The following is a 15,377-nucleotide window of genomic DNA, read 5'->3' on the forward strand; positions in this document are numbered from 1 at the left end:
GAGCTCCGCAGTTCAGACCTCTGCAGTTTAGTCCAGCTGTGATCATCCGTATTCATTCCAGAAGAACCAGTTTTTCCAGGCCCCCTGAACAAAGGTGGCTGATAAATTTAAATCAATATGGTAATGCTAGCTAAAAATATAATTAGGAAGACTCAAAATCTTATCTCTTATATGTGAAATTATGGTCACTCCTTTTGCCGTGGTCTAAACTGACAGAAAATATTTTGCCCAGCCACATGCTGGCATGGGACAAATCAGGCAAGAGCTGCCTTGGAAAGGACAGGCAAGATGTCTGGGGTACAATAATAGAGAAAATATTTCTTTTCCTATAGTATATTACAGGAACCACAAACATCATATTTAGCTGAAAAGTAATAACACCCATACTAAAGGACTCCAAAGAATGGATGCTTGAAAAGCAAGGTCAGAGGTTGCAGGTTGGGGAAGAACACCTGGGGACCATGCTTTCTCCTGGGATTTGGGTACCACAATAACACAGAAACAGCAGGCTGGTAGGAAAAGTTGATGTGGCTTTTGGCAGGTGTGATGTCTTCTACATCATGCCATATCAGCCTGTAAATATACTCTTAGGAAGAATTATGTCCGTTATTAGATGGCTACATGCTAGCTGAATGTGGCTGCACATGCCTGTGCTCCCAGAACAAGAGGCTTGCACCCATTACTTCCCACACAGCCGATGCCTTAAATACGTGATAACCTCAAAATAAAGAAACCAAAAAAAGAAAAAGAGACGAAATATACTTCACAGGGTCTATGAAGGAAAGCCCTGCATAACATTGTAACTGGCAGCATTATACTTGTGCAAAGATCAGATGTCTAAGCAATGAACTCTTAGAGCATTCGAGGAAGGATAGGACTTCATTTTAAAAACCTTAGTGGAAGAATGGTCATTCTCATTTTCCTCATTGAGGCTACATCCAAGTGCACCTGGCTCTCACCCCAGACACTTTGTCAGTACGTATCTGAGGGGCCAAGAATATTGTCAGCCACACTGCAGCAAGAGAGGGCAGCCGCACATTTTAAATCACATACATCACAGCACTTATTAATTACAACATTCAGAATCGCAAAACAAGCTGAGTGTCTAAGGATGAATGAATGGAGCACAGAGGAATGTCAGCAAACCCTGAACAGGAGGGGAAGATACTCATCTGTGACAACATATACTAACAGTTGAGTATTATTAATATGTTGAGACAGTGCAGGCACAGAAGAAAAATATCTCATGATCTCACATCCATGGCAGATGCCTGGGTTATAAGGTACAGATGTAGCAATACTGTTCAGAGGCACAAAGTGTGAGTTAAAGGTAGGTTTTATATATATGGCAGGTATGGTGGAACATGTCTAAAATTCTATAGGCATGAGGGTTAGAAGTTATGGCCATCCATTGGCTACATGAGGGAGTCTGATGCTAGCATGGGCCATGGGGAAACCCAATCTCAATTAAACACAATCAAAAAAGGTTAAGTTCTGGGTATCTGACTATAAAATGTATGGATGACAATTCACAATATTGTACTGTACACTTGAAGTTTGCTAGGCAAGTAGATCTTATACTCCAATACCACCGAGATCTCCACACACATGCAGGAACATGCATGCCTGCACGCATGCATACATATACATACACTCAGTGTGGATGCACAAAATAATGTATTAGCTTAATTACAGCAATCATTTCACAAAATATATGTGAGCCAAATCACGACATTGTATATCCAAATATGTGTGATTTTATTTGTAATTTATATCTTAATAAATCTGATAAAATGAAACTTGTTGTAATAACAGACTATTAGAGGAAAAGTCATAGGGATTGTTCTGTGATAAAACACTATGATCAAAATTAACTTGGGAAATAAAAGGTTTATTTTAGCTTGCAGGTCCAACATCCCAGTTCATCACCAAGGGGAGTCAGGGTTGGGACTGGAGGCAGGAGATTAGATGCACAGACCTGAAAACAAGTTTGAAAACATAACAAGATTTAGTTTGGATGTTAAGAAGTGAGGGTTACTGAGGGTAAGAAAGACTATTATGGCAAAGCATCTTCTAGAACTGCGAAGCCACTTTTATGCTTACTAAAAAGATGTATAGAGTGTGAGAATTGTCTGTGTCGCAGCGGGTAGCTCTGTCTCAACTCATTAATAGTCAGAAGGAAATGCCAAGGCCTGAGTGCCAGTTGATTGTTAGGAGAGGGCTGGGCTGAAACCTAAGTGCAATCTCTTCTAAAGGTCATTTCATAATACATCGTGGGAGGGGCATGAAACCCAATTTGAGAATTCACTGAAGTACCCCCACAGAACACATCCACTTCCCAGGAGGAAAGTATGGTCACATTTTATCATCCCTTCTGGGTCTGGTCCTCTTATGAATGAGTGCATGAGGGCCTATGTGTGCACAGGGAGGGACGCTCATTTGTTGTGGAATGTTCAGACTGCACACTGCCAGGGGTCAATCACATTACACAGGATCCCCATTCAACTCCATATCCAGCTTGGGATGCTATGGCCCCGACTCTGACCATAGTTCTTCCAATCATTGAAGATGACCTTTTCTTTTTTATTAAAAACAAATAAATCAACCATTTTATCTGAATATTTTAAATATAGTCCCTTCACATGTTATAGAGCAAATTGACAAACCTATTAGCTATATAGAAGATTTGAACAATATGTTTAATAAGATTAAAAATAATAAATGTATTATTACACACAAATATGTATGTAACTTTGTAGCTCACAGAAGATATGCCCTTTTTGGGTCAGCTGTAGAATGATCACAGAAATGCTTATAAATTATGGCACAAAGGCAGCCTCGGTAAATTTAGAAGGATCAACATCATATAAAGATTTCTGACAAAAACACAATGAAGCTACATTAGCTGGAGGCAAGGATTTTGAATGGATTTTTCACAAAGAAATGATAAAGATAAAGGATAGCTTAAGTACCCTGAGTTGGTGAGAGTGCAGTGTTAGGAGGAGTTGTGAGAGCGCAGTGTTGAAAGGCCTCCAGCATCCAGTGGTACCCATGAAGATAGACACGTATTACTTGTCAAGCCCATCCCCCTCCCCCCTCAACCAAAGACTCATGCCTGGAGAATGAAAATAGCCAGCTGGAAAAGTATACAAAAAGCTTAAAAGAAGGAAATAACTCTACAGGAAGATGTAAATAAACTGCAAATTATAACAAAGAAAATTCAGAAATGGATGTCTTTGGAAAAGGTTAATAAGATAGATAAACTACTGGTGAGACCAAATAAAAGGGTGTAATAAAACCAAAACCAGATAAGAAATTAAAATGACAAACAAAACAGATTTTGATAAAATAATATAACATAACAATGCTCTGAACACATACTATTTAACACCAATACTCTGAAAAACATAGATGAATTGGAGACCTCTGTAAAAATGAGAAATTCGAATGTTGGCAAAAATGAACATAACATCCAGATCGCTTATAGAGAGTAAAGAAACCAAGACCCACCCTGTCCTTCCCCCAGACCTAGGTCTCTGGGATCACAGCTGAGTTTTGTAAAGCACGGGGGGGGGGGGGGGAATGTGCCTCACTTCAGAGAAGCTTTTATTGAGAGAGAGAGAGAAAAAAGAAATACTGATTCATTTAATGGAGTAAATTTAATCAGCATTCTAAACTAAAGGCAGAAATAAAGTATAATTTACTTGAAAACAGAGTCTTAAAAATGCCTGTTAAAACTTCAGCAGGCTTTGGGGCTAGAGGGATAGCTCAGTGGTAAAACAAAACAAAACAAAACAAACAAAACAAAACAAAAAAAAAAAAACTCTTGCTGCTCTTGCAGAAGACCCAGATTTCATTCCATGTGGCTGCTCACAACTGCTTACGATTCTAGTTCCAGGAGATCTGATACCCTGTACCACCCCGATATAGATGTAGGCTGTTGCATCTTTGTAGTGCACACAACTGCCTCTTGACTCACAATGGATCTGTCCGGATCTTTCTCTTGACCACAGAGGGAAATCCAAGAGTGGACTGGTCTGGGCAGCAGCAGCCTTCAGAATCCCATCTCCTCCAAATGACTAGTTCTGCCAGACGTTGACGGCCGAGCTATGTGAAGAACTCTTTATTCTAAACCATACAGTGGTTAAATAAAAGCCAGCACCACTTGTGTGGTTGCTGTTTTGGGTTTTTAGATAGACTCTTACTCTGTGCATCTTTGTAGCTTTGAACTTGCCATGTAGTCCAGGCTGGCCTCAAACTCACAGAGAGAGATACATGACTGCTTCTGCCTTTAAATCCTTTCCTAGCCAGAGGTGTCCATGTTAAGCAATGTAGGGCGTATCATGCTAACCAAGCAGTGATAGGTAGAACCACTGGGCTCACTGACTAGCCAGCCTAGCCAAACTGCAGTGCTCTGGGTTTGGTAAGAAACCCTGTCTCATGAAACAAGGAAAAACAAAAAAGACCAGAAGGATCTGCTATCAGCCTCTGGCCTCCACACATTCATACAAGTGACTACACCACACACATATACACTTATACAGATGTGTACACCAAACCTCCTCCACTCCCACATACATTTAAAAAAAAAGTGGAGAAGGAATGAGATAGAGACACAATAATAATATTTAATTTTGTGATGTAATCAGCTGGTACTTGCAGACAGGTAAACTGCAACATGCAAATTTCCATGGAACCTTCTGGAACAGCAAGTTTTGAAGGCCTTTCCTGAAGCTCCTGGTTTGGTGTGAGCCATGCTCTGGAAGCAGGAGCACTTACATTAGCACCAGGAGAAGCTCCCCCGATGCAGACGACATCTTGCTTTTGAATAGTCAGCACCTCTTTCGTCAGCTTCAGGCGGACGTCATAGGCATTTTCCAACCCGTCATCATACAACAAGGCCAGAGCTGTTTTTGTCTGTGGATACAGAATGGAGACGTAAGCAAGTGAATGCAGGAGTCCTCAGCAATGGCAGATGATATGTGCCTCCTTTCCTGCCACCTAACCTGTGCACACACATTTCTCTTTATGTATGGTAGAAAGTCAACTGATTTACAGATATATCTTGGACATATCTTGGTACCTTACGAATGCTGCTTGGGGTTTTTCTGACTTCATGAACAATATTTCCACATCCTCAGACCAGAGGGGCTAAGTGGGTCTCCTTGTCTCCATTTGCAGCAGGTATTCAGGGTATCAGGGCTACCTCAATAGCTCTAGATGGGAAAATGCAGGGCACTAAGAGTCCCTTGGAGTCAACACCCAGGACAATGACAACAGAAGTGGTTAGAACCTGTCCAGCAGCTTTAGTCCATGGCACATGGAAAGTCACACCAGGCAATGGCCATCTGAGGAACAGCCTCATGCTGATGAGAAAAAGCAGGGCACTCAGCTGACATGGAAAGGCACAATACCAATTCAGGTAATTTCAATATGTCAAGCACATAGTCATAGATATTAATTGTCAATAATACATGGAGCCAAGAAACTTGCACCAGTGAGTTGTCCTGGTTAAGAAAACCTCTAGGCTCAGAGACTACAGGAGTTGAAACAACTGAAATTCATTCAGAGGAGAGGACAGTTACCTAGGATAAAGGACAAAGAGAAAGTACTGGCCCTTCAACATGTGAATATGACATTCTAATTATATATTTTGTGATGCTTCATCTCTATAGCTAACTTGGCTAGATGGAGAAATGCCGAGGAGACCCAACAGACTAGAGTGAGTCTGAGGGAATTTCTAGATCCAACTAGACTGAATCATTTCCAAGCTGACCAGTGGTTTCATTCACTAATGGATCAGGAAGTTCGATGACATGGGACTATGGAAGGTACAAACCCACGAGAAGAAGGTATGCCTTTGAAAGGAGTATCCTATCCATTTCCTGTTCTTTCTTTGCTTTCTGATGTGTCATTCACACACTGCAGCTCCCATGCATGCCCTGATTCACCATAGCCTGAAGCCACAGCACTGTCATATAGTGGTGACTTAGTGTAATCCTCCTGCCTCACGAGTGTTTTCATAATTTTTTTCACAGCTACAGAGAAACTGGGAAATACACATTTAAATATTGTATGCCATCCATTTAAAAGCTTGCCAAAGAGAACAAGCAGGACTCAATAAAGACCTGAAATGGGCCATCTGCTGCCTTCCTTTGCCATCTGAACCAGGTAACGTCAGTAAATCCAGCCCCTCAGATGTTAAAAAAAAATTAAAAGTCAGGGACAAAACCAATTTGGAGATAATTAAGCTTTATAAGTCAAAACTATAATTTTATTCTAATCACTTTTTCCTATGAAAACATCCACTTACACCCAACTCCAATTAGCTTGCCAGAGATAATTGTGCTTTGACATAAATATGACACAGCACCCAGGGGATGTGCCGAGTGCTCCTTGACGCACCTCCACAGACCCTGCCCACGGTCGTCAGAAAACCCACCAGAGTTGTCTAGATGCAAAGCAGTGAAGAGACCATAGCTGGCACCAAATCCAGGCAGGTTGGAGAAGCAATCTTCCTTCTTCCTGCTCCACTCCAACGCAGGACTCTCACCACTGCACTGTGGACCTTTTCCTTCACTAGTACCCCAAAATAAAAGTTACCTTAATCTGCTTCTTTAAAGTAAACTTGTTTTTTCTCATTAATGAACAAAGAATTAAAAACCCAATAAAATAAACTACTATCCCTCCCATGGCTTTCCATCTTGGGGTGGACAGTGTTATTGTATATTCTCTATGTTATCTATAGGTGTGTTAGGGAACACACCTAATCTTCTGAAGCCATAGGCCACTGCGTTTTCCTGAGCATTTAACCATCTCCCAATGCCATCTATGCCCCATAGGAACTCTTTACTATGACTAGGGGAGCCTGATAAATGCTGATCATTCTTCTGGGAAAGGAAAGAAAGACGCAGAGTCTTCACCTCACAGGAAAAGCAACATTTTGTAGTGCTCTGTGGGCTCTGGTCTCCCCCACAGTCTGTCTTTGGATGTTCAATTACACTGGGGGGGCTACCAACATTGCAGTCCTGTGCCCACCTGCTCTTTACTAGTCTGACACAGCCCCACTTTCACTTCCTGAAGGTTCAGCATCTAATCTTCACACCATCGCCTGTTATATCCCTGAGGCCTGGTTCCCTTCTCTGCTCTGCTTCTTCCTTGGAACCCTCAGAAAGTGAGTTTCTCATACAAGGAGGACCCTATTTACTCTGTGTACGTTTGGGTTCAGGTTCCTGCAGCTGAACTCATTATTGCCTAGAACAGAGAAATGTTCCTTTCCCTAGTGAGATTAAGGAAGAAAATTTCTCCCTCTCTCTCCCCCTTTCTCTCACTCCCTGACCCATACCCTATCTCCCTCTTTGTGTGTACATAGTGTAGTGTACTAGGTTAGCATGACTTAAAACCACGCCACTGCCTTGCCCAGGAGCTGACACAGTACTAACCCTTCCCTTTTGTTCAAACCGGTTTAGCTCAGGACTGATCACAACCAGCCCTAACCCCAGCTTCCTTTTGAATTCCAGGATGAAAGACACACACACACACACTCAGCCTTGTTACCTTAACTTGCCTGCTAAGCTCAATTGCTGGTCGCAAATACCTCCCACCTGGAAATGAGCCCATACCAATTTATTATCTCCATTTCTCCTCCTGCCCTAAATTTAGTGACTTGTTCCAATTAGCCCCTGCCGAACATCTTTGGCAACTTGCCCATAGTGGGAGACATCAGACCCTACCTGCTCCAGAAGTCTTACATGGTTGCTGTGTCCGTTTCCTCCAAAGCATAGCAAAAAAGGCCCCTTCTCTTCTTTCCTGAATCTCCTTTTCCTCTGGGACCCTGAAGTCCCATCTGTACCTTCCACCCAGCAATTGGCTCCCAGCCTTCTTTATTAATCAAGAACCAATTAGGGAACTAGACCTAAGGATCAGGATCTCTCCTTACACATCTTATATACTATGCTACCTTTGTTTGCTATGAAATGAAGTTTCTGGGGACAAGCCAAATTTATTTTAAAGACTAAAAAGCGAATTGGCTGATCAGAAATTAGTGATTGTGAGGAATTGGGATGTTGCAAAGCCAGAGCCAAATCATCCTGAGTTATCTACAGCCCCCTTAATAGTCGTCATGGTCTACATCCGTTTCTGACTTACCACTTTGACTACTACCATGTGAAACATTTCGAGGTGGGTTCACAGCAGGTTCACAGCCTCAAAGCTAAGTTTGTCCTCAGAGAGCATCTGAACATAGCAGACTTCCCTGTTTTGCTTCACATGGTTGTTTGATGGTTTCTCCAGTGTGTTTGAAAACTGCCTTGATTTATAATGTACTATAACTATAAAGACATCAGGAACCTGTTACCACATTGGGGCATGGTATTTGGGACAAACAGTGTGTGAGTTCCTGGTCTATCATTTCTTATATATTTGTCTCTAACATAAACAATATCTTGTTCCTCTTGAGGTGAGAGCTGGGTTTTGTATCAACACAACATTCAGCTTACAATAAAGTGACAGTTTTGTTGCAGAGATAAATCTGTTAGTCACTATTTCAGGGTTAAGGCATGCAGTAGTTTAAGATCATTGGAATGCTGACTGTTAGATGCATAAACATCTTTTTGACTCACTCCACAGCACATTCCTTACTATGAGGACATAAAAGCTCTGATCACATTGCTAGGCATTGGTTTTTATCGTGTGTGTGTGTGTGTGTGTGTGTGTGTGTATTAGCATGTATGTGGCCACATACATATGTAAGTCTTCATGTAGAGGCTAGAGGAAAGCTTCAAATGTTGGTTCTTAGGTGTTTTGTCTACCTCTTTTTGAGACAGGGTCTCTCATTGGCTTGGAACTCATTAATTAGGCTAAAAGGGAGCTTGACCCCCTACCATTCAAGTAAAACATTAGGCATGGTGGCATGTTCTTGTAATTCTAGTGGCTAGGAGGAAGAGCCAAATGGATTGCTGCAGCTTACTGGCCATCCAGACTAAACTACTTGGGAGAATCCCAGGTCACAGTGAAAGACCCCGTTTCAAAAAAAACAGCATGGAGAGTATCTGAGGAATGACAGCAGAGGTTGCCCTCTAATTTCTATAGACATATAAGCACAAATATACATACACATATATCTCACACACATATGCAAAATCAGCATGTGTGTGTAAAAAGTAAACAGAAGGGGTATCAATATTATGAGTAGACATTAAAATGTATTTCCACCAACAATGGACATAAAGGATGAAGTACCTCATGTTAGCATCAACATAAAGGTGAGCTGGTCACCAGATGAACTTGTTTCTATTTAGTGTTAGAATAAAATTGCTATTCTTGCAGCTTAGTCATTGGCCACCATACAATATGTAGTACAAGATTGCTTATATGTGTAATTTCATTTAGGCATTTTTATAGTCTTTTGGATTTATTTTTCAGTAACTGGAATACCAAATCAAATAGAACTCCTTAGCAAAAGCCTGACTTCTCATTAATGACCTTGAGGTGACTGAAACCAACAAGGAATTTGAAGATCATTACAATAGTGACATCAATATTATTATATTTTTAAGTAATTAACATCCAAAAGTCACTATATAAAGATAAGACAAAAGAAGGGACATATAGTGAATAGGAAAGACCAGGGTACAGCTCAGATCACTTTCCTATCATATCCTACCATATCATTATATCACATCATTGTTAGGAATGCATGTTGACATGCTTGCCGTGGTACATATGTGTAAGTCAGAGGTCAAGTTTGTAGAGAGAGATCTCTTTTACTACATTTAAGTGAGTGCCAGGGATCGAACTGAGGTCAGCAGGGTGTGTTAGGTGCTTGTTGTTGTTGTTGTTGTTGTTGTTGTTGTTTTAATTCTTTCATATATTGCATCCCAAATGCAGTTTCCCCTCTGTCCTCTCCTCCCACCCCAGCCCCAGCCCAATCCACTTCTCCAATGTCCCTTCAGGAAAGGGCAGGCTTCCCAAGGATCTCAAGCAAACCCACTGAGCCACCTCACTGGCTCACCCAAGTCTGTTTTAAGAGGCATTTTCATAGCAATAAATCTCTACATTAAAATGAAAAAGACAATATAAATGTCTTTAAATCATGCACCCAAGGATATAGGACACAGAAAAACCAAACCTGAGGTTTATATAAACAGGGAAGAACAGAACAAATAAGGAAAATAGAAATTATAAAATTTACAAAAGAAAAAATCAATCTAAGAGTTGTTTTTTTTTTTTTTTTTTTTGTTTATTTTGAAAATTAAATAAGCCTTTATCTAGACTGAGGAGAAAATGCAGAAGAGTCAAGTCCTGAGTGGAAAGTGCAGGTGTTTGTTTTAGCTACACAGTGTTGGGAGAGCCATCAAGCGCCATGATGGAGTGAAACTGAAGGCGAATCCAAGTGGAGACGTGAATCCACACGCCACAAAAATAAAGCCACCAGCAGGCGCTAAGAACAACCACAGACCAAAAGTATCCTAGAGGAAGTGAATACATTCCTAGAATTATATGCCTTAACATGATTTTATTGGGCATACATGGGAACCTTGAATAGAACAATTGTAAACAGAATACTGACCTGGTAATTCAAAGTTCCCAACTAAAAAGAGCCTAGAAACAGATGGCTTCCAAGCTGAATTCTATCAAATGTTCAAAGGTGAATTAATGTCAGGATGCTCAAAGTCCTTAAATACCGGGCTGGAGGAAATACCTCTCCCCTAGAAGGCTAATTTAGAGGCTAGTAGCACCTCACACCAAACATCAACAATGACACTGTAAAAGAACTACTACTGTGTTCAACATTGATGCACAGGTCCTCCACAAAATACCAGCAAACTTAACTCAGTAATAACTCAAAGACAGCACATGATGTGAAAGTAGGTTGCATCCCTGGCATACAAGACATAATTCAATGTACTATATTGAAATAACATAAAAGTTAAAGACCACATGATCATTTCAGTTGATACAGAGAAATTATTTTCTAATTAAACATCCTGCTTCCATTTAAAAAATAGCAGCAGTTTGCATATAAAAAGGCTGTCTCTCAATAGAAACATTCATGAAAATCCTCTCACTAACAACATCAGCTTTTGGGAAACTGAATCAGAGCTTTTAGCAGATAAATAAGAGCTCCTTGACAATGGACATATCTGCCATGTCATTTAATGGAAGGAGTATCACAAAACCACCTGAGAGTACAACAGTGTAATTAACAATGATGATGATGATGATGATAAAAAGTGCTTGTAGTAAACTGAACATATTCCACAACCAAAAGGAAAGGAAACAGTGAAAACTTAAATTACAGACTGAGAAACAAAGCAAGACACACAACCAATATGGAGCTAACATGAAATTTACATACAGCTCATACAATTCAATAACTAAAATAAAATAAATGGACAAAAAACAAAACAAAGATCCAGAATGGATGTTTCCTCCAAAGAGGAAACAAGGGTGACCAAGAAGTTTGCAGAAAGATGCTCAACATTATTTACCTGGAAAATGCAAGCTAAAATCAGGATGAAATGTCACCTCTTGTACAGTTGGACTCCTATTATCAAAGTCAAGGGAGAGAACAGAGTATTTAGTTCTCTGGTAAAGCATTTACTTAGCATGCCCAAAACTCTAGCTAGGTTCAATCCCCAACAGTAAAAAAATAAAAATAAAAATAAAAAAGTAATGGGTGTGTGAATATAGTTGGTATAGCCATTATGGAAAACAGTGTGATGTGTAAGCACCCCCCAAAAACCCTAAAACCATATCTGCCACATCACCCAACCAACCCTGCAACCTTCATACACTGAACCCTAAATACAGTCACCAAGTGACAGTAACAGCTGCACCCTCATGCTCATAGCACCTGTCTGAAAATGCAAAACAACTTGTTTCTATCAATGGATGAATGAATCAAATATTCAGGTTATATCTATGCAGGCCTAAAGATTATTTGACTTTAGTGAAGAAAGAGAACCTGTCATTTGCTTCAACAAATATGGAAGACATTGTGCTACATTGTGTTAAGTACATGTAGAAATACCCAAGCGACATGGTTCCATTTATGTGTGGAATCTCAAAAATAAATACATCAAACACAAAGATAAAACTATCTTGAGTGCTGCAGAGGAAATGGGGCAACACAGGTCAGAAGACAGGCAAGACTGGGCAGTTAAAAGGCAGCCTGGAGGCCATGTTTAAAACAGCACAAGTTTGAGATTTCGGTTAGGTAAGCAAATACCAGCTGCTCCCACAAAGCATAGGGGTTACTCTATGAGATAGTGGGAATCTCAGTTTGCAGCACACAGCAAGTATCTCACTAGTTGTATCTTAAAACCTCATGTGAAATGTCTTCAACACACAGAATAAAAATTGTTTAAAGCCATCAAGACTCAGGACCTGCCTGCACATGGCTGAGCCCCTAGAGAATCCTTGCAAGTGCTCTCCCACCTGAGCCCATGGTAAGCCCTCAACCTGCCACATACCCTCACTGGCTCTCCATGGAGGGAACACCTAGTGATCTCCTGAACAGATAGGGTGGTGAACTGTGGGATCTGATCCTCTCTCGCCCACCAAGAGGGCCAGGTGACTGCAATCAAGACTAGGGACCCGCCTGCAGATGGCTGATACCCCAAAACAGCCCTGCATGTTTTTCCACCTGAACCCACAGGGAGCTTGTCACACACCCTTCAGGCTGTCCTGGGAGGGATAGCCCTGAGCTCCTGGAGGACAGCTAGCTTGGTACACTCTGGGATCAGATACTTTCTAGCACAGCGGGAGGGCCAGACAACCGCCATCAAGACTCAGGACCTGCCTGCACATGACTGAGCCCCCAGAGAAGTCTTGAAAGAGCTCTCCCACCTGAGCCCATGGAGACAGTACAGAGTCACTGCAATCAGAATTCACTACCTGCCTGCAAAAAGGCAAACACCCAGAAGCAATTTTCTTCCTGAGCCTACAGGCCCTCAGATCCACATGAGAGACAGGCTCCAGTCAGAGACAACAAAATCACCAATAATTACAGACAACAGGATGGCAAGAGGAAAGCAAAAGAACCTAAGCAATGGAAACCAAGACAACTTGGCAACATCAGAATCCAGGTCTCCCACCGTGGTAAGTAGTGGATTGCCAAACACACAGAAAAAAAAGACTTAGACTTGAAATCATACTTCATGAGATATTTGAGAAGCACATAAATAACTCCCTTAAACAATGACAGGAGAACCAGGAGAAATCACTCCAAGAACTACAGGAAAACACAACCAAACAAATAAAGGAACTGAAAACAGAAATATAAACAATAAAGAAAACACAAAACGAAAAATTACCCTGCAGATAGAAAACCAAAAATAAAGAAAGAAAGAAAGAAAGAAAGAAAGAAAGAAAGAAAGAAAGAAAAAGAAAAGAAATCAGGTCACAGAGGCAAGCATGACCAACAGACTACAAGAGATGGAAGAGAGGATCTCAGGGGCCAAAGACAACATATAAAACAGAAAAAACAGTCAGAAAAGATGCAAAAATCAAAAAGATCCTAACCCATTATGTCCAGGAGATCCAGGACACACTGCAAAGACCAAACCTAAGGATAAAAGGAATAGAAGAGGACGAAAAATATCAACTAAAAGACACAGTAAATACCTTCAACAAAATTATAGAAGAAAAGTTTCCTGAACATACAGGAAGCCTACAGAACTCCAAATAAATTGGACCAGAAAAGAAACTCTTCCCTACACATAATAGTCAAAACACCACCAAATATTTGAAACAAAGAAAGAATCCTAAAAGCTGTAAGAGAAAAAAGACAAGTAACATATAAAGGCAGACCAATCAGAATTATACAAGACTTCTCAAAAGAGACTCTGAAAGCTAGAGGATTCTGGACTGATGTCATACCGACCCTAAGAGAATGCAAATGCCAGCCCAAGTTACTATATCCAGCAAAACTCTCAATCACCATAGATGGAGAAACCAAGATATTCTAGGACAAAAACAAATTTACACAATATTTGTCCACAAATCCAGCCCTATAAAGGATGGTAGATGGAAAAATTTGAAACTACACCCCCCCCCCCAAAAAAAAAAGTAAAAAAAAAATCACTCAAAAGAAGAAGCACACAAACATAATTCTACTTCTAAGGACAAAAATAACAGGAAAGAAAAATCACTATCCCATAATTTCTCTTAACATCAATGGACTGAATTCCCCAATAAAAAGACAAAAACTATCAGATTGGATACATAAACAGGACCCAGCATTTTGCTGCATACAAGAAACTCATCTCAGAGACAAAGACAGGCACTACCTCAGAGTAAAAGGCTGGGGAAAAAACTTTCCAAGGAAATGGTGCCAGGAAACAAGCTGGAATAGCTATTCTAATGTCAAATAAAACAGATTTTCAACCAAAAGTTATCGAAAAATATAAGAAAGGACCCTTTTTAATCATCACAGGAAAATCTATCAAAATGAACTCTCAATCTTGAACATCTATGCTCCAAATACAAGGGCACCCACATTTATATAAAAAAAATCCTACTAAAGTTCAAAGCATATATTACAGCACACAATAGTGGGAGACTTCAACACCTTGTTCTCATCATTGAACAGATCATAGAGACAGAAACTGAACAGAGACACAGTGAAACTACCAGAGGTTATGTACTAACTGGAATTAACAGACATCTACAGGACATTTTATCCAAAAACAATATATATATATATATATATATATATATATATACATTCTCAGAAAATCATGGTACCTTCTCCAAAACTGACCATATAGTTAGTCACAAAAGAGGTCTCAAGAGATATAAAAAAATTGAAATACTCCCATGCATCCTATCAGATCACCATGAACTGAGGCTTATCTTTAATAACAAGAAAAACAAAAAAAAAAAAAACCCACAGACACATGGAAGCTTAACAATGCTCTACTCGATGATAACACGATCAAGGAAGAAATAAAGAAAGAAATTAGGAATTTTTTTAGAATTTAATGAAAATGACACCACTACATACCCAAATGTATGGGATGCAATGAAAGTAGGAGTGAGAGGAAAACTCATAGCTCCAAAAGCCTCCAAAAAGAAACTGTAGAGAGCATACACTAGCAGCTTGACAGCACAGCTGAAAGCTCTAGAACAAAAAGCATCAGATACACCCAAGAGGAGTAGACAGCAGGAAATAATCAAACTCGAAGCAAGAATCAACCAAATAGAGACAAAAAGACCTATACAAAGAATCAACAAAACCAAGAGCTGTTTTTTTGAGAAAATTAACACAATTGGTAAACCCTTAGCCAGACTAACTAGAGGGTACAGAGAGAGTATCCAAATTAACAAAATCAGAAAAGAAAGGGGAGACATAACAACAGAAACTGAGAAAA

General features: G+C 40.1%; 1 protein-coding gene across 3 annotated transcripts in view; it reads right to left on the reverse strand.

Moving 5' to 3' along the window:
• Positions 1-15,377, reverse strand: part of SNTG2 (syntrophin gamma 2) — a gene marked incomplete at both ends in the record, with an annotated part of 203,545 nt that overhangs the window by 135,188 nt on the left and 52,980 nt on the right. For 2 of the 3 annotated variants that reach the window (XM_080910389.1, XM_080910388.1), the window contains one exon: positions 4,780-4,817. In XM_080910389.1, the coding sequence (XP_080766515.1) occupies positions 4,780-4,817 (38 nt within the window). Of the gene's footprint in view, positions 1-4,779; positions 4,918-15,377 lie in introns of those variants that run through there. The other variant, XM_080910387.1, reaches the window with a different exon arrangement.

The sequence above is a fragment of the Micromys minutus genome, assembly GCF_963924665.1.
Source record: "Micromys minutus genome assembly, chromosome: 1".
Lineage (NCBI taxonomy): Eukaryota > Metazoa > Chordata > Mammalia > Rodentia > Muridae > Micromys > Micromys minutus.